Here is a 22,390-nt window from a genome sequence, read left to right on the forward strand (position 1 = left end):
ATTTTGGACAGGAATAATTCTTGATGATATGCTTATCTGACACCTAATCATAACATTCAACTCTCCTATGTTTTTTTTATTATTATATTATAAAACTTTGTTAATTATGTGTTATTAATGAATGAGACGTACATTTGGGGCGTGTGTTTCCACCATATCATTAAATACTGTTAGTGAAGAAAGTGAAAACATGCTATAAGTTATTAACTTATTATATTCATACTTATTGTAAAATATATATATATATATATTATTTATTTCTAACAACTATTAATTTACTTGAGATCCATGTAAAAACCCAGACAATCTTCTCGAGTCTGTTGCGCAAATCAAAGTCAAACCTGCGCATCGGATCCTGATATATATATATATATATATTGCATATACACATCTATGCGTTTTTATTTTTTTATTTATTTATTCTTAATTGGGCATGTATATAATTCTGTTACTAAGGGATAGACATAATTTTTAATGTTTGTTCTGTATATACGCAAAGGTGCAATTGGGTCGAACTTGTAGTGATCATGAGGCTAGGTCGACTTATTTGAATAGGCTCATGTTATATATATATATGTATTTGTAATATAGCATATAATAGAGCATTCAACTTGTAATAAAAATATTTTAAAAGTTGAATAGTTCAATATTTCCGTTTGTCATGTGACCCAAGATCTTTCTCTTTTGTCTTAGAAGTGTATATCAGCATTGACAATTTGACATGTTGTGTTGAATCCAAGAATCAGTTCATATTTTGGATCGGACAACATAGATCGTGGAATTTAGATTCGGATTATGTATAAATCAGTCGAAACTTTATTTTTCATAATCCGCGTAAAACAAAAAATCATGCTGTAAAGAGAGGAAGGTTCTATATATCTTTCTGCTTGCATATTGATCAGTTCCTCGTCATCCTAAGAGCCAAAGCTTGAAGCTCACTCAAATCGTTATTACAGTGAGTTGCTAATCTCTTCTTGTCTGGATAACCACAGTAACCATCATGTCCACTGCTCCGAATCTCTTGCATGCTCATGACGTGGCTGCTCGTGTTTCTCTTTTCAAACGATTCGAACGAGCTTTGCGGGGAGACCAGGTTAGGGTTTATGGGATTGTACGGCGTCGTAGTACTTGTTGGAAACCCACTTGTTAGTTCCCACAAGTGGCGACTCTCCGAGATATTTGGTGGATTGGTCAAGGACGTTGCCGTGCTGTGGTGAGCGAGTTGAGCCTTCAGTTGCATCAGTTGTGCTTTCAAGAAAGCTACCTGTATATATGTATAGACGAAACAAAAATTAATAAAATTTTACGTATAACCAAAGTGATTATAGTTCTGAGAAAGAAAATTAAGAGAGATTAATTAACCAACTCTTGTGCATACAATGAGTATATCCCATCATTGTATATTATATTATGTCCAAAATACAAATTTATCTACAAAACCCAATGGAATAGCTTAATTACATCTAACAAAACATATTATCATATAAATCACAAATTCGATCCTCTGTCTAGAAAAAAAAAACCTCCGAAAATACTTTCACGTGGAGATTCAAGGACTGGTGATTCACCTGCTGTTGGAGGGCGAAGATATGAGCGACGCAACCGTAGACAGGGTCACTGACACGAGCCTCCGCCTCGTAGGCAATAGAGACGACGGCTTCGCACCGGTCGTGGACGGGAACGTTGAGCAGGAGCTTGGCCACGTTGCTTGCTCCGAAGACTTTGTGTACGGCGGCGAATCTCGCCGGACCTTGCTCCGACGAGAAGTACGGGGCGAATACGCAGTCCCACGCGCACTTTCTCCGGAGGAACTTGCACGCGCCGCACGGCGATCCCGTCCCGGTCCCGGAGCCGCCGGAAAATTCCATGTCCGAGGAAAACAGATGGTATATATATCGAAAGGAGAGTGATTACAGATGTTGCACGAGGGGACTAGGAAGTGGTGCGAAAAGGACAGAGATTGAGAAGAAAAAAAAAATGTTTTTTTTTTGTGTGTGTTGGTTTAATGGCTTTAGAGATACGATGATGGGGAAGTTTGGTTTGGGGTTTTATAAAAGGGGCACCATCATTAGAGACAAGTGTAGGTGCTTCTTTTTTTTTTAATAAAATAATTATAAACCTATCTCTTGAAGTGTGACTAATTTCTATATCTACGTTTTTCAACAAATACATATATAAATTATGATTATTTTCCCTCATACGGAAAAAAATGACAAAGTTAAGAAAGTTGAGACAGAAATCGGTACATGAGATGAGACATCTCCGGCTTTGTCATGATTGATTATCAAAGAGTGTTAACTATACATACATGCATGCATGCATGCATTCAAGAAAACACGTGCCCGATCTATCCTTGTTCTTCATTGCAACGATTCAAGCATATAATCACTCAACTGTGTGAACATATATATGTGTGTGTTTTCTGAAAACATATAATAAATAATTATTTTCTTAATTTTATTTTCAAAGAATTCGAATCTGAGAAGAATCAAAAATACTTTTTTTGTATTTCCCATCAAAATCTACAATAACAAAGAAGTGAACGCGGGGTGTGAATGGTAAAGGCATTGAGGGTCGTCTTGTAAGGTTGTAAGGGAACAACGAATAATGGCGAAGGGCACCATGAGGATTTGTTCGTTTTTTTAATTGGCTTCAATATTCAATTCAGTCTTTCTTTTCTCTTCGCCGATTTTATATATATATAAAAAAAAGTGTTTTCCTCTAATTGCTAGACAATCAAGCAAAATATTATTTATTGGTCATCCTGATAATATATCAAGGAATTTATCAAGCGTATATCATTATTCTTATTATTAAACTTTAATATTAAAAAAGAAAATGAAATGCGGGTTAAGTTGTCCGGACGCCGGACATCGGAACTGCTGATGTTTGTCGTGTAGTGGGGACCGGTTAAACCACCGACAGATACTAATGCCGCAAATGCATTTTTGAATCTTTTGTTTAATCACGTAATTATTAATCTTTCTTTTTTAAGGACAAACATGACTCCAGTTAAGCTGGTTTTAACATATTGATCTGCTAAAGGTGGGAACACTGATATTCGGTTCTTGTCGAGTGTCATTATGATTCCATATCAGTAATATGCATCTGATGCCTTCTAAGTTCTAACCCTGGTTTTGATCACCCTTGTAATAAAGATCAATGCACCTATGTATATATATATATACGTACTTCTAACATGAAATATATATAAAAAAAAACACAGAGAAAAATCCAATCGAGACATCACAAGAAGAAACATGGCATCCATGCAAACGACGACGGCATACAAACTAAAAAGTGGCTCTTTCTTCAAACACATATGTATGTAATGTAACCATATATGTTATAAAAAAACAAAAGGGTCCTTTTTATAAAAACCAAACCGAAACGGGCTTTAACCAGTTTTTGCCTTAACCAAAAAAAAATCGAAGAGCCCTCAACGGTTGCCATTCCGTGTTATCGCTGCTTCTGCTTGTATAAGGCTCTTTAGTTTGGTGAATGAATTGGGCAGAACAATGGAATGATCCCTAGCTTCTCCTTAGTGCACAAGCGGATCTTGCATGAAAAGGTACTGCATCCAGACAGCATCGGTCCAAAGTTACCCACCGAGGCATTATATAAACTTATAAGTGAGTTTGGGTTCAAGGCATAAATATAGATATACCTCGAAGGATTTTCCGGATCTTTCGAATTCCAACATGCTCAGAGCAACTTCACAGCTCTGTGAAACAATTGGCTCGGAGTCCCGAGCAAACTCCTCTAGCAGAGCAACACTCTGCTCATCTGCAACAACGAGCAATACCCCTTTAAATATACAGTAAACTAGACCGATCGTAGTTCAACGCGAAAGATGATATTTCAGAGAAGGGATGTATCGAGAGATAGGGTTTTGAATATATATATATATATATATACACACACACACACCTGCTATAGAGCCAAGAGCTTCTGCAGCTTCGTGTCTGACCATAGGGTGCTCATTCCCATCCCTAAGTATTTTGCTCAGAGCAGCTGAAGCAGCTTTGTTTTGCAATTGGCCCAAAACATAAGCAACCTGAAAAAACAAAATCGAAACAACAACCAAAACCAAATCAGCATCCATAGTTTGAAGTTCTGAATATGACAGACTCCAAGAAAGCCAAACGAAACGAAATAATTTCAGACAGTGTGTTCTCAACAGACAAAGAGACAGAACCGAAAGTCATCCAGGGTCGCTAGATGAAACAAACCTCGTGCTTCAGAAGGGCACTATTTGAACCCAAGGAATCAACTATGGCTGAAACAGAGTCTTCTCCCCCGTGATTTCTGAGTGCGAAAAGTGCTGCATATCTCTCGTACATGCCTGTTGTTTCATCTAGAAGCACTTCCCTACAGTTTGAGAAAATTTTCAATGACCTGTCACTAAAATGATAAATCATCTAAAGATTCTGAATGGATCAAACTGTGAACAAACCTCAGTTGCTGGATGGAGGAGAAAGAAGATGCAGGAGCGGCAGGGTCAACAGACATAAAGGGCGAATTCTCTGTCACGGATGACTGATTCTCACTGTCGGTAGTTCCCACCTCCTCGATCCTCTTGAGAGCCAGTTCACATGTTTCCCGAACCTCCTGAGCTGGATCTAAGACCAAGCTTTTCTTTAAAATGTCGATATTACCCACCAAACCGATGGCACCGAGAGCCTCTGCCGCCTGCATTTTGACAAAGAAAATAAGAATAATCTGAAATCAACTCCCAAACCAGCCATTAATTAACAATACTCACCTCATGCCGGACAATCGGATGCAAAGACATATCGTTAAGGACTGACACCAGGGCAGGAATAGCTTCGGCATCCTGCATCTGTCCCAACGCGAATGCAGCTTCGTGTGCTAGCAAATTAGACGAATCCCTTGTCGCTGCAGTAAATCAAAAAGAAAGAGAGGTAAAGAGATAGGAAAAGTCAAAACCAGTGTTGGCAATTGATTGAAACCATTTTCTCGCTAAAACTGCTATAATGCATTCTTGTCTGGTCGTATTTCAAGAATCGGATGGGAAACACAACCGTTTGAATATTGCTAGAGAGAAAGCGGCAACCAAGAGCAGATATGACTTATGAGGCACGTAGCTATAGAGAAATTAGCTACAACACCCTGATGAACTAGTCTTGATTATATAAGCAAACTACAGGAGCTTCGTTCAATCATGAACAAGAGGAAAATATGCAGCAACTTGTAGCTTTGAAGACGCCGAGAGAATATCATTAAAAGAATCAAAATTTCCAGATTTGCCACATTCATAAACGCACCAAGAGCTTTACTGATAACTTATGAAGACTGCAACAGAGGTAAGGATAGAGATACAAATTGTTCGCACATTCTATTCAAGCAGCTGCATATGACTAAGAGGGCATTACACAATATATGTCAGGAGGAGAAGATTAACAGTTGAGTCGCACAATTTAAGGTAACCGGCACAAAGAAAATTTACTAGCCAAAAACCCATAGGCTTGTCCAAAGACGGAAACTTCATAGATGCAACTAAGATGCTCCCTAAATTACACGATCATTCTACCAAGTAAGCGGGTAAAAGATTCAGCTTCAGATTTAGGACAACGAATTCACAGAGATGAACAAACCTTGGATAAGAGCTTTTCTAGGCCCAGGGCCCTTCAAGTTGCGAAGAGAGAAGAGGGCTCTAAACCTCTCCGAGATCGGCTGCGACTGGTCCAGCAATCGCTCGCATAGAAACTTCTCAACGGCGCTTCCGCTGGTGCTTTCAATCGACGAATCTGGCCCGTTGGATCCCATCACTACGCAATTGCGGACAAAAGAGATCAGGATTCCGTCGATTTCGGAGACGACGAGGCTGGAGAAGACAGAACACGAGACTAGGGTTTTCGGGTAAGACAGAATCCGATTCGTGAAAAAAAAAACCGTAGGAAAGATGACACCGGGGGGCGGGCATGTTCCTTAAATAACTTCTCCCTCTTTAACCGACTTCTGTTTTGACCCCATGGAAAGTTTTAAATTTCAATTAGGCCCAAACCTTTCCATGTATTCCAAAGCGAAGTGTTGCATTGATTTGTGTTAATGGGTATTTCGATCTCGTATTCCTTAACTTCTCGCTCTTTAACCCACCTATGTTTTGACCCCATAAAAAGTTAAAATTTTCAATTAGGCCTCAAAAGTTTCTAGATATTCCAAATCGAAAGTGTTGATTTGTATCAACATTCCGTCTTCTCTGCGGGTTTGTCCTGATCCTCGTAGAGGTCCCAGTTTCTTCTCCATTTTGGACAAAGTTTTCGAATCCCATAGGCAGCTTGATTCATCACCGGTTCTCGCCCCGTTTTTGTCTCGGAACCGTAGATCCGGTTGAAGAGTCTGAGCAACTTTTGAAGCATACTCGAAACGCTCGGAGGATTTATTTACTTCTTTGTTCGATTGATCCATGAATCCTAGAAGGTCAGCTCAATCGAATCCTTGAAAACCAGTTTTTTCAACGCATCGATTTATTTTGGGAAACATTGATTTTTTGATTTTGTGTTCCATGGATTAGGGTTCGTAGCTATTAGCCTAAAGATCCAGTAGTGGATCTGAAGAAACACACAATTATATACGTAAATAGAGTATGATTTCCGTGCAGTATCTGTGAGATCAGACACGAGTTACAAATTACAATCAGGAAATTCGCATGAGTCCGCTTCGCTGAAAGGACTCGATCGGCATCAATTCCGATTTTTCTTTATGAACTGAACCCGAAAATCAATCTTTCGGTTTGTGAATCAGAATTCATTTGGTACCGTAGATAGCAGCTGATCTTCCTTATTGCGAGTGAATCATGGGGGTTTGGCTTTTAGACATTGAGAACAGGAGTTCCTTAGATCTAGTAAACTTGACAACTGAAGTGCCATCAGCTTTGCTTGGCATTTCAGTTGAGATAGATTGTTGCTTTGAGTTGTTTATCTACCAAATCTTACAATGAAAAACTTGGGTGTCATGCCCGTTTTTCCTTTCTGAGGCCTAAAATCTTGCAGGGAGAATCGCGGGGCCAGAAGTTCCGTCTTTGATGGCATCGAAGAGGGTGGGATCAGGGCTGCGCCGTCTTACTCTCACGAAATCGATGAACATGAGAATGAACGAGCCTTGGAAGGATTGCAAGACAGAGTCAATCTTCTGAAACGGGTAAGCAAGCATTCTTCCGTCTGTTCCACCGTCATGTTCAAATGTCCACTGTAATGCCAGTGAATGGGTACCGCTTCAAGATAGGTCATGGCTGTAGATTAGAACATGTCAAATATTGACACTCTGGCTCATCGTTTATATGAATCATGGATTTACTTAATTTGGTTTCATAAACAGCTATCTGGTGATATAAATGAAGAGGTGGAAACCCACAACCGCATGCTTGACAGAATGGTACCTAGAAAACATTCCCCCATCTCTTTAGTTACGTTTCTTTTTCTCACCGGCTTCATTGTTACTGAATATTTTACATTGGTTCCATACAGGGCAATGATATGGATTCGTCGAGGGGAATCCTCTCAGGAACCATGGATCGATTCAAAACGGTAAACCCGAGTAGAATAACTTATTGCTGACTGCAATTCTCTTGACTCCATATCATTTAGCTAAATTTTTCGATCATGCAGGTGTTTGAGACGAAATCGAGCAGGCGAATGTTGACATTCGTGGCGTCGTTCTTGGCTCTATTCCTAGTTGTATACTATCTTACCCGTTAATTCTGCAGCGGCAAAAGAACCCTCGTGATCTTCGTTCATGCCTGAAGATGGATCATGCTTGTTCACTCGTTGCCCCGGCCCCGACAAGATATATCATGTCCATCACGCAATGGTTATGCTTTCAGTGTTATATTGTGGGTGGTTTACCAAGTGGTTCATACGAATGACAGAAACATAAGACTGGTTAAAGTTCTATATATGAAAAAACATTACCGTATCTGTATCCGTGGACCATGGTGATGGTATGCCACAAAAGTACAGAAAGCTGTTCGTACTAGATCCGCTCCTAACAATTAGACCGGAGAAAAAAGAAGGGAAAGGTGTGTGTAATGGGTCAGTGGGCCGGTACACATAACAAAGCCCAAGAGGCCCAAGGGGCCAAGAGTAAAAAAAAAGTGACCAAGATGTCAGTAAAAACGAAAAATTTGCACCAGCCGGGAATCGAACCCGGGTCTGTACCGTGGCAGGGTACTATTCTACCACTAGACCACTGGTGCTTGATGGAAACCGAGACTTAAATCATCAATTTCGAAGATGGCGGTCGAGTCCTTTAAATTTTCCAAAAACAAACAAAAAACGGCAAACATGTCTGGATATGGGATTCTGCTGCTCTACTACGTGCCGTCTTTGTTGTCCACCGTCTTCGTCTCCGTCTGCTCGACCTCACCCCTCGCCGGTGTTCACCCCTTGGGTAAACCCTTCAGTCTGGTTTGATCTCCTGGTCTATATATTTGGAAATTATGTTTATAAATTTGGAATCTTTTCTTTTCCTTCGGGGCGCAGATGAAAAGTACTTTGATTCGGATGTGATCAAATGCAAGGACGGCTCCAGATCCTTCACCAGAGACCGTCTCAACGACAACTACTGCGATTGTCCCGATGGCACCGATGAACCCGGTACCAATTTATCCTCACCCATTTTCTTATACAGCTTCGAGCGATTCTGGGTACTGCGAAATTCGGTGACTTTTAGACTTTTGACTATTGGGCACTTCCAGATAGTATGGAAATGTTTTCCGTTCGATAGATTTTTTTTTTCAGGGAGTTCGATATGTGGAGGATATATGCGTAGATTATCAGGTATAACTGTAGAACAACAATGGAGAGAGTTTATGTTTGTGTATATGATGAGGTTTGATTAGCAGAAGCAGCTTCTCGAACCGGTGATTAAAATATCATTGCAGGATCATGGAGAGTCGTAGATGTTTGAGAAGAATTTAGAGTTCTACGTTTATGGTATGTTGATGGTTGTGATGATATGATAATCATGATTGGAATAATCCAGGAGCTCTGCTTTGGAGTTTCTGATACTAAAACTGTGTTTGAATGCAAAACTCTGAAAGAAATTTCAGTGCCACTCTACTGATACCGTTTTCTTAGTGTCAAACCCGAATTACGCTGGAATGGGGATTTGTATAAACTTGTTCTGTTGGTTTGTAATGTCTCCCTGAAGATATTAAGTGTTTGCAGGAACAGCAGCGTGTCCAGCGGGGAAATTTTACTGCAGGAACGTAGGAAGCTTGCCAAAGTTCATTTTCTCTTCTCGGGTGAATGATCGTATTTGTGGTAAGTACGCATTGTACTGATTCCGGCTATCATCTTGTTTCCCTCAGATTCACGCTGTTTATCGATACATGAAAGATTTAAGTGGAGATCAATGATCATTTGATTAGCTTTATGTGGTCTCTATCTCCAAACCACTCTGTTTCTTGAACTGAATTCTAGGTTAGATTTTCTTTCAAAATCATGTCACTCTCTCTGAAAATCGAATCAAACTGTATGCCCAGTTGATGTTTTCACTGAATATTCGTTGTGCTTAGATTGCTGTGATGGAAGTGATGAGTATGAAGGTAGTATCCGTTGTCCCAACACATGTATTTTGGGCGGTAACGTTCACTACAAACCCGAAAGGTGGTATACCTCTACAGCAAGGCAACTGGGTTCAACCAATACAAAGGGCACGAAAGATGGAACGAGCCTGCAGGACATGGTCCAGAAGCTCCAAGGTCTGAACTTTGAAGCTAAACCTATGTTTTTTTCAGTTGCCCGGTTGTTAGAAGACACTAACACTAACGGGCAAACGAACTATGTTTACTGTCTGCATTGATGATGTTTTTCCAGGTGTGAAGCTCATCTTTGTCCTTCAACTGGCTCTGATTGGCTCGTTGGCCGTGCTTTGGACGCTTAGACGGCATGCTCGTTCTAAGAGGAGAGGGTACCTCCGTTGACGCATTTCGATGATGAATCGATGGAGTATCCAGGTGACATTCTCATGTTTATATGAAACTGATGCAAGATTTCTGTCAATCGGTTCTGTATGGTGTTAAGACAGTAACTAACCCAATCCAAACCCGAGTTTTGAGATGAATTCTTAGATTAAGGAGTGAATTCTTGTCCCTTAACAATAGATTCTGAGACATTAAAACCCCAAAACTGAGATCGTTATCTGAGTTCCTTCCAACATCCAAACTCAGTTGTGTTGTTAACTTGTTATATCCAACTTCTCCCTAGACAGAAACCCATACAACAGTTCTCTTCTTCTGCTGCATTGTGTATGTATTGATTCTCTGCAAATTCCATAAGAGATCTTTTTCGTATATATTACAGCTTGAGTTTGAGATTCTTTGTCAGCTCGAGATCTTGCTTTGTTGTGTTTTTAATTTGATTTAATTAGTAATTTAAATATTAAAATGTTTTAAATTGATAATTCAAATGTTGAAATATTCTAAATTGAATTCACATCTCAATTCACGGAATTGAATTCGAGAGTAATTTCATTTTATATTATACATTAACATATAATTTATAAATTGTCCTTAGAGTCGAATATAATCCATTTTTTGTCCATTTAAAACATTTGAATTATCAATTTAAAATATTTTTAATATTCGAGTGATCAAATAAATTAAATTAAAATTTTAAATATTTATTTAATATATTTTATAAAATTGAGATATGTAAATGAGATGATCACTTCTGATTTGTACCCTAAAACTTGAAGACTCTTTGTGCCAATAACGAGAAGCTTAAAAGAAATCACATTATTGAAAGTTTTTTTCTTCTCCCCCGACAAATCAAACTGCCATCACGTTGCTTCTGCTCCTACTTTTATTATAGAATAAATATTTTTATAAAAAAACAATAATAAAATAAAATGGTAAAATTCGCGACACTACATCCATATTTAATTCATTGCGTAATGATTAGTTACAAATTGAGCTATCAAATGGTATCTTTGCCGCTGCTTCGGCTTTTTGTTTTGTTTTTCACTTTTTTTGTTTCTAATTTTTTTTTAATCCCATGTGAACACCTAACTACAAGATTAATAAAATAATAACATAATTAAAATGGATTAAATCTATAAAACCGAGTTAAAAAATAATCGCAATCGAAACCCGAAATATCAACTTTCAGTTTTTGTTTTTTTATAACGGTTTTTCGATATTTTATTTTGCTTGATTTACGTTCGAATTAGTTTTTTTTAATTAAAAATGTTTATTTTTCAAAACACCATTCAATTCATTTTTTACTATTGTTACATTTATACTGTTTTTAGATTATTTTAGAAAAATAAATAAAACTGGTATGGAGTTTGTTTTTAAATTTCGATTCAAATGATTCGAATTAGATATAAAATATTTAATTCAATTTGATTTGATCTAGTTTATATATATCCAACATGATATACCATATTGTGATCATAAATTGGAATTAAAACATGTACGAAATGGATACGGAAGATTCCGTATGTATTTGCCGTTACTGAGTTTTTCTTTATGCGTGTGTCGTTTTTCATTGATTTTCGTAATTTTAATCATACGATGCGTTTATTATTAATAAAAACATTATTTTAAGGACGATAAAATATTGAAATTGTATTTTTACTTTTGAGAATTTCGGGATATGATATTTGTTAGTTCCGATTCAGCCAACATTATTCAAATCACATCTCTCTTGTCAGAATTTCCAAATCTCAATCTTCAATCATTTCGTTGGTCTAAATCTAGCTAAAAGCATTTTCTTCACTAAAAATATATTGAAATAAATACTTTTGAATATGTAACGCAATTTCTTCTCCATATAGATTTATCCGTGGTTTTAATTTTATCTATAGTTATAATTATATGTATACGTACACACATTAAGGAAACAGTATAAGACATGATTCGCAAACCTAAATTGATATGATGACAATATATCATACATAATAGAAATATTATAACTATGCTGCATGCACACTGAACTGAATCAGGGATGTTACTCGGATCGTACTTACCTGATCCGATCCGATCCAATCTCGCATTCGATTCGAGGGTTTTGGATTCGCGTTCGACCGACCCGATTTTTTTTTCGAGTTTAAATAACAAAATCTGAAATCCGACCGTATAGATTTTAGATTTGGGTTCCGATTGGATCGGACCAACCCGCTGAATTTATTCTTTATAATTTATTTTTAAAATTTTTTATTAAATATTTTTTGAAAAAAAAATGAGCTTTTTGATTGGCCCGAAACCCGATCAAAATTCGACTTGAAAGCTCGAAAATTTTCATACCGAGATATTTTAAACTCAAAGCCCATTGTTTTTCGAACTAAACCGGGCCAAATTTCGAATTTGGATTCGAAATCGACATCCTTAATATAAGTGATGCACACACATATATCTTAATGAGTGTATATATATATATAATTGCATAAATTTGAGAAAATTAGAAAATGTATAAAATATCAAATTTGCGGACCACTTTATATATATATATATATATATATATTTTGTGTGTGTGTGTGGTTTAATCCATTCGTCTCTCTCTATCTAATCATTATTAGGAAGTACCATATATTATAATATTCCACTAATTAATTTAACTAAACTACATAAATTCCACTCCTTGTTTCTAAATTCTCGTTCATTTCAATTGGCCGAAGTTGCCTCGAAACTACCTGTCCCCTCTCCTCGTACGTGTTTCACTGTTTATTAAGCATTGCGATTTTATGTGAATATCACTTGGAATCCTTGCAATAAAAAAAATACCATTGAATTCGTTACACTTCTTTGATAATTAGATTCATTTCAAAGTTTCCCTCACATATGATAATCGATGAAATTTATATACATATACATTTTTTTTATAACTAGGATGACTCTCCAGACTTTCGACCCGATTACATTCATCCTAAGTTCGGATCCAACCCTTTGTATTTGGTCCAGAAATTACATCCATTCTCATCAGTGGAATCGAACCCAAGTCATAATATATATATATATATATATATATATATATGAGATAATTGGTGATAGATAAAGCATATGGATGAAAGTATTAGTATAAGGGCATATAGTGGAAGGAAAGAGATGAAGAGGAGGGCATCTGTCCTACATGTGGGTGTGGTTTGGGGACAAAGCAAAGGAGATGGAGAGAGAGAGATGTCTTCTTACAAACAAAAAAAAAACAAATCACATGGCATGGCACATGATCATGATACTTTCTTCTTCCCTTTTCATTTGCCTTTCACAGCTCATCTCTCTCTCTCTCTCTCTCTCTCTCCACTTCCACTACTCTTAGCTTGCCACTAAACCCCTCTTATTCTTCCTTTGCATTTTCGCCCATATTATCAAGTACCGGATTCCTATACGAGAATTTCTCTTTCGGACCCATCTTGATATTTGATTATATATCCATGAACCATGATGACCATGTTATGCTGAAGTTAAACGCATGCATGCATGCATGCATGCATGTTGTCAGATGTCCTCATTCTCTTCTTGGTTAGTGCGCGTGTGTGTGTGGGTGTATGATCAACCACGATGATATTTTTGTTTGATAACATATCAATTCTATACTCATACACGATCCATTTATATCATGCGAACATTTCTTAAGGACTATAGGTAGAGGCAATTGTCTAAAACTCGATATGCTATGTATTTTATAATATTTTTTACATATATTCAAAGTAATTTTTTAAAAAAAATGTTATCAAATAATCAAGTATAATATCACTAACTTAGCATGATCTAACAGGGGAATAAGAAGTGAGAGAAACAAAATTGCACAACATATATTCAAAGTAATTTTTAACCGCGCGGTTAAACGTGGTGTAATATATGCACACTATCCAATGGAATTTAGACAGGTGTCACGTATCGGGCGGTACGGATGATGAAAGGGTCGGAAGGATCACGTGGAGGAGGAAGCATGGGAATGTTTCCCGCACCAAAGAGAGAGGATGGATAGTAAAATTCAAATATAAATGGAAGGAAAAAGAAAGACTAAAAATGGGCAAAAGAGAGAAGGGCACGTGCTCCCTCACTCTCTCAATGGATTTAATAATAATAAATAAATAAATAAACTACTGCCAAGGCCTCCAAACCCTCTCCCCCAAACAGCTGTTTCATAGCTGTCCGATCTCCCTCCCCATGTGACCCCACTGTGAGATAGAGAAGAAATACCCATTTAAAGATTTTGAGAGAGAGAGATTAGAGGTTGATTATATTCTTCTGATTTATATATATATATATATATATATATATATTTGTTATTGTTGTTGGTGTGGATTTTATTCATCTCATCATATATGCAGCCTTTCTTCTTCTCCCTCTCTTCTCTTCCATCCATCTATTTATATTTATATTTCAACTGTTTGTTAAACATAGCCATTTTGGTTTACTCTCTCTCCGTTTCTTCTTCTCCTTCCCTCTCTCTCTTCCTGCGTTTCAGGACATTTCGATTTCATTCCATTTCCTTCAATTTTGATTCTTTCTTGGATTTCCCATTTGGGTTTTCGGTTTTCTCAATTGGGTTCGTGTTTGTTTTTTGGTTTCTCTTGCAGTTAAAGAGTAATTTTATCGTTTCTCTCCTCTTGTGATTTTCTTGTTCTTGGTTTAATTAGTTTTGCGGGGGATTGTTCGTTTCTTGATTTTTTTTTTTTTTTGTGGTTTCTCGTGTGCCATTACGAGGTAAATATTTTGGGTAATCCTCTGTTAATGGCACAGCTTCCTCCCAAAATCCCAAACATGCCTTCACATTGGCCTGACTTCTCCTCCCAAAAGCTCCCCTCTCTCTCCCCCTTCACCGCCGCAGCAACCGTCAATCCCTCCGCCGCCTCAGGAGCCGGCCAAAACCCATCGTGGGTGGACGAGTTCCTCGACTTCTCCGCCGCCCGGCGCGGCACTCACCGCCGCTCCATCAGCGACTCCATCGCCTTCCTCGAGACTCCCGTCTCCGGTGGCGTCCACGTCAGCAACCACCACGGCCACAACCACTTCGACAGGTTCGACGACGACCAGTTCATGTCCATGTTCTCCGACGACCTGCAGCACCCTCCCAGTAATCACAACAATGTGGGCCCCACGGGATCCTCCTCCAACACCTCCTCGCCGTCCGACCACAACAGCATCAACGACGACAACAAAGAGCTGCCTTCCGACAAGGACACCGCCGCCAATCATACAGGCCGCGGAAACGGCAGCGGAGAGGCGGGGGAGGGTCAGAGCCAATGCAAGACGGAGGCGCCAATCCCAACTCCACCGCCAGCTCCGGCAACCGCATTCTCGACCCCAAAAGGGTGAAGAGGTAAATAAAGTAATTAAAATAATTGATATATATATATATAAAACAGTTACTATTACAAAACCCATCAGGGTCATGCATGCACGTACGGCAGATACCTGAGAATATCTATCTATATGTATACCAACATTTCACAAAAAAAAAAAAAATTAACGTCGCATCAAAACTTTATTACATTTAATCAAATCATGATTACAAACTTTTTTTTTATTATTCCCTAAATGTTTCACCAGGATTTTAGCAAACCGGCAATCCGCACAAAGATCGCGCGTGAGGAAACTGCAATACATATCGGAGCTAGAACGCAGCGTTACTTCCTTGCAGGTACATACATTTATTTATACAATATATATACATATTAATTATATTAGAATAATTAATAATAAATCATGATAATAGTAGCTAATGGATGTAATTAAATATGTGTGATTAAGGCGGAAGTGTCGGTATTATCGCCAAGAGTTGCGTTCTTGGATCACCAGCGGTTGCTTCTGAACGTCGACAACAGCGCTCTCAAGCAAAGAATCGCAGCTTTAGCCCAAGATAAGATTTTCAAAGACGGTAATTTCCATTTTTAACCTCCCTTTTTTCTTCTAACTCTATTTAATTTTATAATATTCTACATGCGTATTTTTTTTTTGTTTCTTTTCAATTAATGTGAAGTTATCCATACATAGAATAAAGGGCGGTGGACGTTTTCAGTGAAATATTAGGAAACAACTTTTGCAAGAAAGATTTGAAAAGTTATATTATTTATGACTGTGTATGCATTAGAAAAGCAATCAAATTCAATTTCTATAATTAGATTTTATTTCATTAAATTCTCAAGTTAGGTGATCGGTGAGATTTTTTCATATTCATATGCTCATTATGAGTATATATATATATATATATATGTATATATTTCTTGAGCTTTTCGTCACCACTCACATATAGAGCTCGACCAAGAATCTTCTTCTTTAGCAATACAAGGAATTCTTCTCATATATGGAGAGTTTAATATGTAGTTTTACATTATAATTACAAAGAGAAAACTGTTGTTTCGTTTTATAATATAAAAATATTTATAATAGGTTATTTCCTATTTTCTTTTTTAATTTTGGCAGCACATCAAGAAGCGTTGAAAAGAGAAATAGAGAGACTGAGACAAGTGTATCATCAACAAAGCCTCAAGAAGATGAAAAACGGAAGTCAGTCTCCGGCGGCGGCGGAAGATTCTCCGGCGGCTGACGTCAAGCCCTCCTCCGGCCAAACGGAGCAACTCCTCAACGTTTAAAGATCTCTCACTCTCTTCTTCCTGCCAAACATTAATTAAATATTTATTGATGAAATCTCTTTGTCTCAATTATTCAAGAAGGCAATTTAAAAAAAAAAAATCTAATCACATTTTTTTAAAAGCTGTGATACAATTCAACTTGATGTATCTGATTTTTTTTTTTTTGTGTGTTCGGGGGTGGGAGGGGAATCGATTGTTTGTAAAAAGAACTTAGCCGATTTGTTGTTCGATTTAATTTTTTTATTTTTTTTTTTGTTGGGAGTGTCTAAGCATTGTGTACTGATCAAGATTTATGTTTTTTTAATCATCTTTTCCAATCCCTTGTACATTATATTGAAATTTTTGTTATATATATATGTATATGTATAAAGATTTATAGATCTAGGTACATTAACGTTACATAAACTCCACCTTCAGGTTGAGTGTTTGATTCCTGGCTGATGGAGAGGAAGGTAATTTTTAGGTTTATATGATTCATATACAAAGGCTACTCACGAGACGGAGGTTTACCTAGTCAACGCATCCGAAGGGTAGCAACTAGGAGTCCTCCGTTATAAAAAAAACGTTACATAAACGTGTTTTTGTATCATGAAACATCTGTATACGTAAATATAATGGGGGGGGGGGGTAGAAATGAAAAAATTAGTTCTTGAGGAATTCACTTACACTGGCAATACACAAAAAGGAAACAGCTTTTTCGGATTTTCACGTTGGGGTAATTTGGGGAAAATGTGTTTGTCAGAAACAATTGGGGGTAAAAATAGAAAACATGAAAAGTAAGGGGGGCGGGGGAGAGAAGAAAAGGAGGAGCGCGTGGAGGCATCTGAAGGCTAAGCTGTACGTTCACGTGATGTGTTCTCGAGGGACCACTTTGGACTCGCTACATGATTGGCTTGTTCCTCTCTTGATAACAACGCAAAAGTCTCTCGTCTCCTAACCTTTTATTTTATTTTTTTGTTAATAATCTTATTTTATTTTATCCTTTGTTCCTTTTTTTTGGTTTTTTTTTATGTAAAAAAAAAAGAGATCCCTCTGTATTTTCAAAACTTCGATAAAAAATACATTTCAAAATTATATAATATCTTCTTAAAATTATCAGTATTTTTTGTATCAAAGAAAAAAAAAATACAAAATCACTTCAAATTATAGGTTAGATTCTCCTAATAGAAAAGAGGGACAAAATTAGTTATACTACTAAAGATTAACTCTAAGTAGGGATGGACATTTCAGGAAACGGTTCGGGTTCAGAACGGGAATTGATCGGTTTGGTTCTTTCGGTTTTACAAAAATAGGTACCAATCGGTTTTTATATTGTATTCGGTTCGGTTCGGTTTCGGTATCGATTCGGTTCGGTTCCGGATTTTATTAAAAAAGGATAGATTTTCTTTAAAAATATTCGATTTTTCGGGATTTTTAAAGTTCGGTTCGGTTCGGTTCGGTTCCGGAAAAATTCGGTTCTCTAAAAATGGTACCGTTCGGGAATTAAGAACGGTTTCGGGTCGAGAAAAGTACCGTTTTTTCGGTTCGGTTCGGTTCGATCCGGTTCCGAAGAACAGAACCGAAACGCTCAGCCCTAACTCTAAGGGGCCGACTGGTTGCACCGCCGCCACCCGCAAACGGAGTGGTTGCGATTTCTGGCGGTTGCGGACGATTGAAAAACTGACTGGTTGAACCGCAACCAACCGCAACCGCAACCAAACTTGTGTTTTCTAATCGCAGCTTCCAACTTGCGTTTTGGTAGCGGTTTTCGGCGTTTTGACAAAAAAACTAAAATATTTTTATTAGAAATTATATAAAACATCAAATAAATTAAATTGATAATAAATTTATTTTAAATTTATTATTTAATTATTATAAATTTAGTAAATAAAATGATACGAAAAATTTAATTAAAACTATTATAAAAAATTATTTTTAAATAATATTTCTTTTGACAATTTATATCAAAACGCAACCGCAACCGTAATGAACCATTCACTTCTAACTGCACCCACCCGCAATCGCTACTAATAACAACTTCTCAACCAGTCAGTACTAATCATTTATAATCGCTATCAAACGTTTTGAAAACGCTACCACCCGCAACCGTAACCGCTGCGGTACAACCAGTCGAACCCTAAGTAGGAGGAAGGCCCAATCAACTTTCTATTTATGAAAAAAGAAAAAAAAGATATGATATGAGTAAACAATGTTTATGTGGTTTTAGTGGCTAATGAGATTATTTTTTGTGTCAGAAAAAAAATGTGATTATTTACTTTCTAAAAATTGATGTCAGATTCATATTTCTTGAAATATCCGTAGAGGATAATTTTTTTAACAAAAAAAAAAGAAGAAGATGAGGCCATACTTCTTTCCGAATCAAGAAATTCTTATCATCCGCGAACAAAAAATGCGAAACCAAAAAAATCTAGTTTTCCTCTAACCCTTTTTCTCCCATTCCCCTTCGTCATATTTGCATTTGGTGTTTGGGATTGAAATGTATTTGGGGTCAAATTCAGTTTGTACGGTCAAATGTTGATTTTGGCGAGGAGTATATAAGACCACGTCGAGAGGGGGGAAAAGCTTCAGCCTTTGGGGGTTTGGATCAAGTTGAGAAGACAAAGGGAAGTGGTTTCGAATTGGGATGTCTGAAAGAGAGATTGTTTGTCAGTTTGAACTTGTCAGATCCTTTCCCCTCTCTCTCTCTCTCTCTCTCTCTCTCTTTTCCCTTTCATCATTTCCACATCCACACATTAAATTAAAAAACAAAAAAATATTATTTTTACATAAAATAAAACTCATTTTGAAAGAATAAATACAAAATTTTAAAACTAAGTTTAACCCATCTTGAATTGGAACGAAATGAATATCCTATCTGCAATCAATCAATCAAATATATATATATATATACACATTGAAGTTGGGATATGGAATCTTATATAAATTAATATTAGTTGTTAGAAGATTGCAAGAGCAGTTTCCGACCGGTACGAGTAAAAATTGATTGCAATTCAAAACAAAATAAAGTCGGCAAGTCACATGGTAGTAAATTCAAAAAATGGACCAACGTTGTGTAAATTAAATGGAATTCACAACATTTTTTTTAATTTGTGTTTACCAATCTACTTCAAGAGCAAACGGCCGTGGACTGACACGTCATCATTCTCAGTGAACCTCACGTCGGCCCAAACAGGCCCACTAATTATTTATTGGTTAAAACTTTTATGGGCTGAAAGTTTTAAAAAAGGCCCATTATAGGTTCCTCGAGGAGCAAACTTAAACCGCTAAAATCCAAAGTTCCCGGTGGCCGTGCATATATCATAATCATGCAATGTATACACACGTGTGTATATATCATCTAATTATCAGAGAATAATTTTTTTTTGTTAAAGTATCCGAGAATAATTCTTTAAAAATAAGGAAAAATGGAAACATTCTACGTCCCCCCCAAAAAAAAAGGAAACAACCCATTTAAGATAAGATTAGGGGTAGGTATTCGTTTGCTTGCAACCCAAGTCACACGCTTTGATTCGGGAAAAAACCACTCCAGATAAGATTATGATTTAGCCAATGCATCTCTATATATAATAAAGGGTCTGCAGCCACTTCCCACTCTCAAATCAGCCCTAACCCTAAGTTCTCCGGCGCTGTGGAAGATGGAGATCATAAAGCTTCTTGGCAAGGGCTCTTTCGGTTCGGTCAACCTCGTCAAGTTCACTGACGCTGGAGGCGACTCGGTCTACACCGCCATGAAGACAAGCAGCCGGGAGGACGCCGAGTCTCTGTTCAAAGAGTTTGGGATCCTTTCCAAGTTCCGAGGTTGCCCCAGAATCGTCCAATGCTACGGGGACTCGCTGATGCAGGCGGAGACCGAGGAAGGCCATCAGGAATTCAGGATGTTCATGGAATATGCATCAGGAGGGACTCTCATCGATCTCATGTGCACACGCTTCAATGGAGACTTGCCTCATCAGTTGATCAAAGAGATCACCCGCATGATTCTAGAGGGTCTGGTTTTCATCCACGGACACGGTTACGTTCACTGCGACCTCAAACCCACAAACATCCTCGTATTCCCGAGAGAGGGTAATGGTACATGCAGAACGACGTATGAGATCAAGATTTCGGATTTCGGGCTATCGAGAGAGGCCATGAAGGAAGATAATGAGTGGTCATGGTATTTTCCGTTCATCGGAACGCCATCCTACATGTCACCGGAGTCAGTTTGTGAAGGCAGGATCGGGACAGAACTCGATCTGTGGTCGCTGGGATGCATAGTACTGCAGATGTTCACAGGAGAGCTTCCATGGTCGGCAAGCCAAAGACATTACCTACGGTCTTTCCTAGCGAGCGGTCATGCGCCGATCGTTCCAGAGACTGTGCCTTGCGACGCAAGAGAATTTATAGAGACTTGTTTAGCGAGAAATCCGGAAGAAAGGAGCAGCGCAGCCATGTTGTTGGAGCATCCGTTCCTGCGTCAAGGGGAAAAGAAGACAGGGGAGAATATTGTCGGATGCGCTCACAGAATGCCGCCGCCTGGCTTCGACGTTATTCCGACAAGAAACCAGAGGATTTGCTCGTTGATCTCCAAGACGGACGAAGATTCGAAGTTGGTGCTGAGATCGCTGGAGCTACTCGCCATATCCATGCTGAATGGAGATTTGTCTTCCTAGGTATTTGTTTTTGTTCACGTAAACTCCGAGATTTTGCTGCATTTTGGATTTGTTTACGTTACAGTCGTGCCAACCAATTTGTTCGTGGTCAACTGTAATTTCTACGTCAGCAAAACTATTTTTTTAATATTATGCATTACAATTCACATCTTCCGTATCTTCTGTGTTGTTTTTCTTGATATATATATATATATATATATATATATATATATATATATTCTTATTTATCCAACTCCGTAATAATTTCATTACCAATCTTTTTAGTATGTAATGCAAACTTATATATTACCATATTTTTTGTGGGTCAAGGTCTGTAGACTAATAATTAGGTTATAGATTATATATGTTTTCTGAAATGGACAAAAATATATTGTATTGACCAACGATCTTCATACATAATTCTTTATAAAGGGGCAAAACCCATGAAGACTGCATTGCATTCAAACATCAAAGCTTTCAAAAAATACGCAAAAATGGCTTCTTATGGTTCAAAGAAGATGGGCTTTCTCATCATCCTCTCCGTTCTTGTCGCCGCCGCCTCTGCCGCGTTTCCAGACGTCGGTGTATACAGAGTGTCGCCTGGTGGGCCCAATCCGCGTCATCACGGCGCCATTCCTCCGGCGGCTATCACAAGGGTGTCGCCCGGTGGACCCAACCCCCGCCACCATGGCGCCATTCCTCCGACGACCATCAGAAGGGTGTCGCCCGGTGGACCCAACCCCCGCCACCATGGCGCCATTCCTCCGATGACCATCAGAAGGGTGTCGCCCGGAGGACCTAATCCACGTCATCATGGCGCCATTCCTCCGATGTAATCATGATCGTGACCATGATTCATTGAATAAACCATTGTTGCTACGGCTAACTAGGGCAATGTGGGATATATGCATGCCGGTGGTTATATGTACCCATCGATAAAATGGAATAAAGGTTTCTTTTGCGTTTATATATTTTGGATGTTTTTTTTTCCAAATTCGAATTTGCATCAGACTATATCTCATATGGAGTAACGATGCGTAGAAAAGATAAAATCAATGAGGTAACCTATATCTATAAAATTTATAAATAAAGTTAGAAACAATTATATATTAACAAAATTTATAATATATAATTCAATTAAATCGAAATTATATTATAAAAATCTAAATTAATATATATTCCGTTAGAAAAAC

General features: G+C 37.9%; 5 protein-coding genes, 1 non-coding gene and 1 pseudogene across 6 annotated transcripts; 4 read left to right on the forward strand and 3 right to left on the reverse strand.

The window, feature by feature from the left end:
• Positions 1-781: 781 nt before the first annotated feature.
• Positions 782-1,980, reverse strand: LOC104802834 (LOB domain-containing protein 16-like). The gene is made up of 2 exons (XM_010526621.1): positions 1,569-1,980; positions 782-1,264 (listed from the first exon to the last, which is right to left on the reverse strand). Exons 1-2 carry the CDS (start codon positions 1,866-1,868, stop codon positions 899-901), a joined length of 666 nt encoding a protein of 221 aa, XP_010524923.1. The 5' UTR covers positions 1,869-1,980; the 3' UTR covers positions 782-898.
• A 1,273-nt stretch (positions 1,981-3,253) lies between these two features.
• LOC104802841 (deoxyhypusine hydroxylase) lies at positions 3,254-5,928 on the reverse strand. The gene is made up of 7 exons (XM_010526635.2): positions 5,619-5,928; positions 4,766-4,899; positions 4,457-4,692; positions 4,233-4,371; positions 3,931-4,057; positions 3,668-3,786; positions 3,254-3,574 (listed from the first exon to the last, which is right to left on the reverse strand). Exons 1-7 carry the CDS (start codon positions 5,788-5,790, stop codon positions 3,542-3,544), a joined length of 960 nt encoding a protein of 319 aa, XP_010524937.1. The 5' UTR covers positions 5,791-5,928; the 3' UTR covers positions 3,254-3,541.
• Positions 5,929-6,194: 266 nt separating this feature from the next.
• LOC104802844 (bet1-like SNARE 1-1) lies at positions 6,195-7,944 on the forward strand. The gene is made up of 5 exons (XM_010526648.2): positions 6,195-6,444; positions 7,017-7,164; positions 7,342-7,398; positions 7,491-7,550; positions 7,632-7,944. The coding sequence occupies exons 1-5, from the start codon at positions 6,431-6,433 to the stop codon at positions 7,719-7,721; spliced, it is 369 nt and encodes a 122-aa protein (XP_010524950.1). The 5' UTR covers positions 6,195-6,430; the 3' UTR covers positions 7,722-7,944.
• A 203-nt stretch (positions 7,945-8,147) lies between these two features.
• TRNAG-GCC lies at positions 8,148-8,218 on the reverse strand. Its single transcript has one exon. It is a non-coding gene; the product is annotated as a tRNA-Gly (tRNA).
• A 59-nt stretch (positions 8,219-8,277) lies between these two features.
• Positions 8,278-10,325, forward strand: LOC104802850 (glucosidase 2 subunit beta). The gene is made up of 5 exons (XM_010526654.1): positions 8,278-8,412; positions 8,505-8,618; positions 9,192-9,287; positions 9,542-9,727; positions 9,843-10,325. Exons 1-5 carry the CDS (start codon positions 8,307-8,309, stop codon positions 9,947-9,949), a joined length of 609 nt encoding a protein of 202 aa, XP_010524956.1. The 5' UTR covers positions 8,278-8,306; the 3' UTR covers positions 9,950-10,325.
• Positions 10,326-14,283: 3,958 nt separating this feature from the next.
• On the forward strand, positions 14,284-16,894 carry LOC104802858 (annotated as a pseudogene).
• Positions 16,895-20,199: 3,305 nt separating this feature from the next.
• Positions 20,200-21,282, forward strand: LOC104802865 (mitogen-activated protein kinase kinase kinase 1-like). The gene has a single exon (XM_010526675.2). It carries the CDS (start codon positions 20,202-20,204, stop codon positions 21,216-21,218), a length of 1,017 nt encoding a protein of 338 aa, XP_010524977.1. The 5' UTR covers positions 20,200-20,201; the 3' UTR covers positions 21,219-21,282.
• Positions 21,283-22,390: the final 1,108 nt, after the last annotated feature.

This window comes from Tarenaya hassleriana, unplaced genomic scaffold (assembly GCF_000463585.1).
Source record: "Tarenaya hassleriana unplaced genomic scaffold, ASM46358v1 Cleome10, whole genome shotgun sequence".
In the NCBI taxonomy this organism is placed as follows: domain Eukaryota; kingdom Viridiplantae; phylum Streptophyta; class Magnoliopsida; order Brassicales; family Cleomaceae; genus Tarenaya; species Tarenaya hassleriana.

What these genes read in the sequence shown, in the direction of transcription:
- LOC104802834 (XM_010526621.1), bottom strand. Translation starts at nt 1,868, where the DNA reads ATGGAATTTTCCGGCGGCTCCGGGACCGGGACGGGATCGCCGTGCGGC. An exon ending in TCTTCGCCCTCCAACAGCAG is followed by an intron (nt 1,265 to 1,568) that starts GTGAATCACCAG and finishes ACATATATACAG; the next exon opens with GTAGCTTTCTTGAAAGCACA.
- LOC104802841 (XM_010526635.2), bottom strand. Translation starts at nt 5,790, where the DNA reads ATGGGATCCAACGGGCCAGATTCGTCGATTGAAAGCACCAGCGGAAGC. An exon ending in ATCCGATTGTCCGGCATGAG is followed by an intron (nt 4,693 to 4,765) that starts GTGAGTATTGTT and finishes GTCAAAATGCAG; the next exon opens with GCGGCAGAGGCTCTCGGTGC. An exon ending in TCCTCCATCCAGCAACTGAG is followed by an intron (nt 4,372 to 4,456) that starts GTTTGTTCACAG and finishes CTCAAACTGTAG; the next exon opens with GGAAGTGCTTCTAGATGAAA.
- LOC104802844 (XM_010526648.2), top strand. An exon ending in ACCGCATGCTTGACAGAATG is followed by an intron (nt 7,399 to 7,490) that starts GTACCTAGAAAA and finishes GGTTCCATACAG; the next exon opens with GGCAATGATATGGATTCGTC. An exon ending in CCATGGATCGATTCAAAACG is followed by an intron (nt 7,551 to 7,631) that starts GTAAACCCGAGT and finishes TCGATCATGCAG; the next exon opens with GTGTTTGAGACGAAATCGAG.
- LOC104802850 (XM_010526654.1), top strand. Translation starts at nt 8,307, where the DNA reads ATGTCTGGATATGGGATTCTGCTGCTCTACTACGTGCCGTCTTTGTTG. An exon ending in CGCCGGTGTTCACCCCTTGG is followed by an intron (nt 8,413 to 8,504) that starts GTAAACCCTTCA and finishes TTCGGGGCGCAG; the next exon opens with ATGAAAAGTACTTTGATTCG. An exon ending in GGTGAATGATCGTATTTGTG is followed by an intron (nt 9,288 to 9,541) that starts GTAAGTACGCAT and finishes CGTTGTGCTTAG; the next exon opens with ATTGCTGTGATGGAAGTGAT.
- LOC104802865 (XM_010526675.2), top strand. Translation starts at nt 20,202, where the DNA reads ATGGAGATCATAAAGCTTCTTGGCAAGGGCTCTTTCGGTTCGGTCAAC.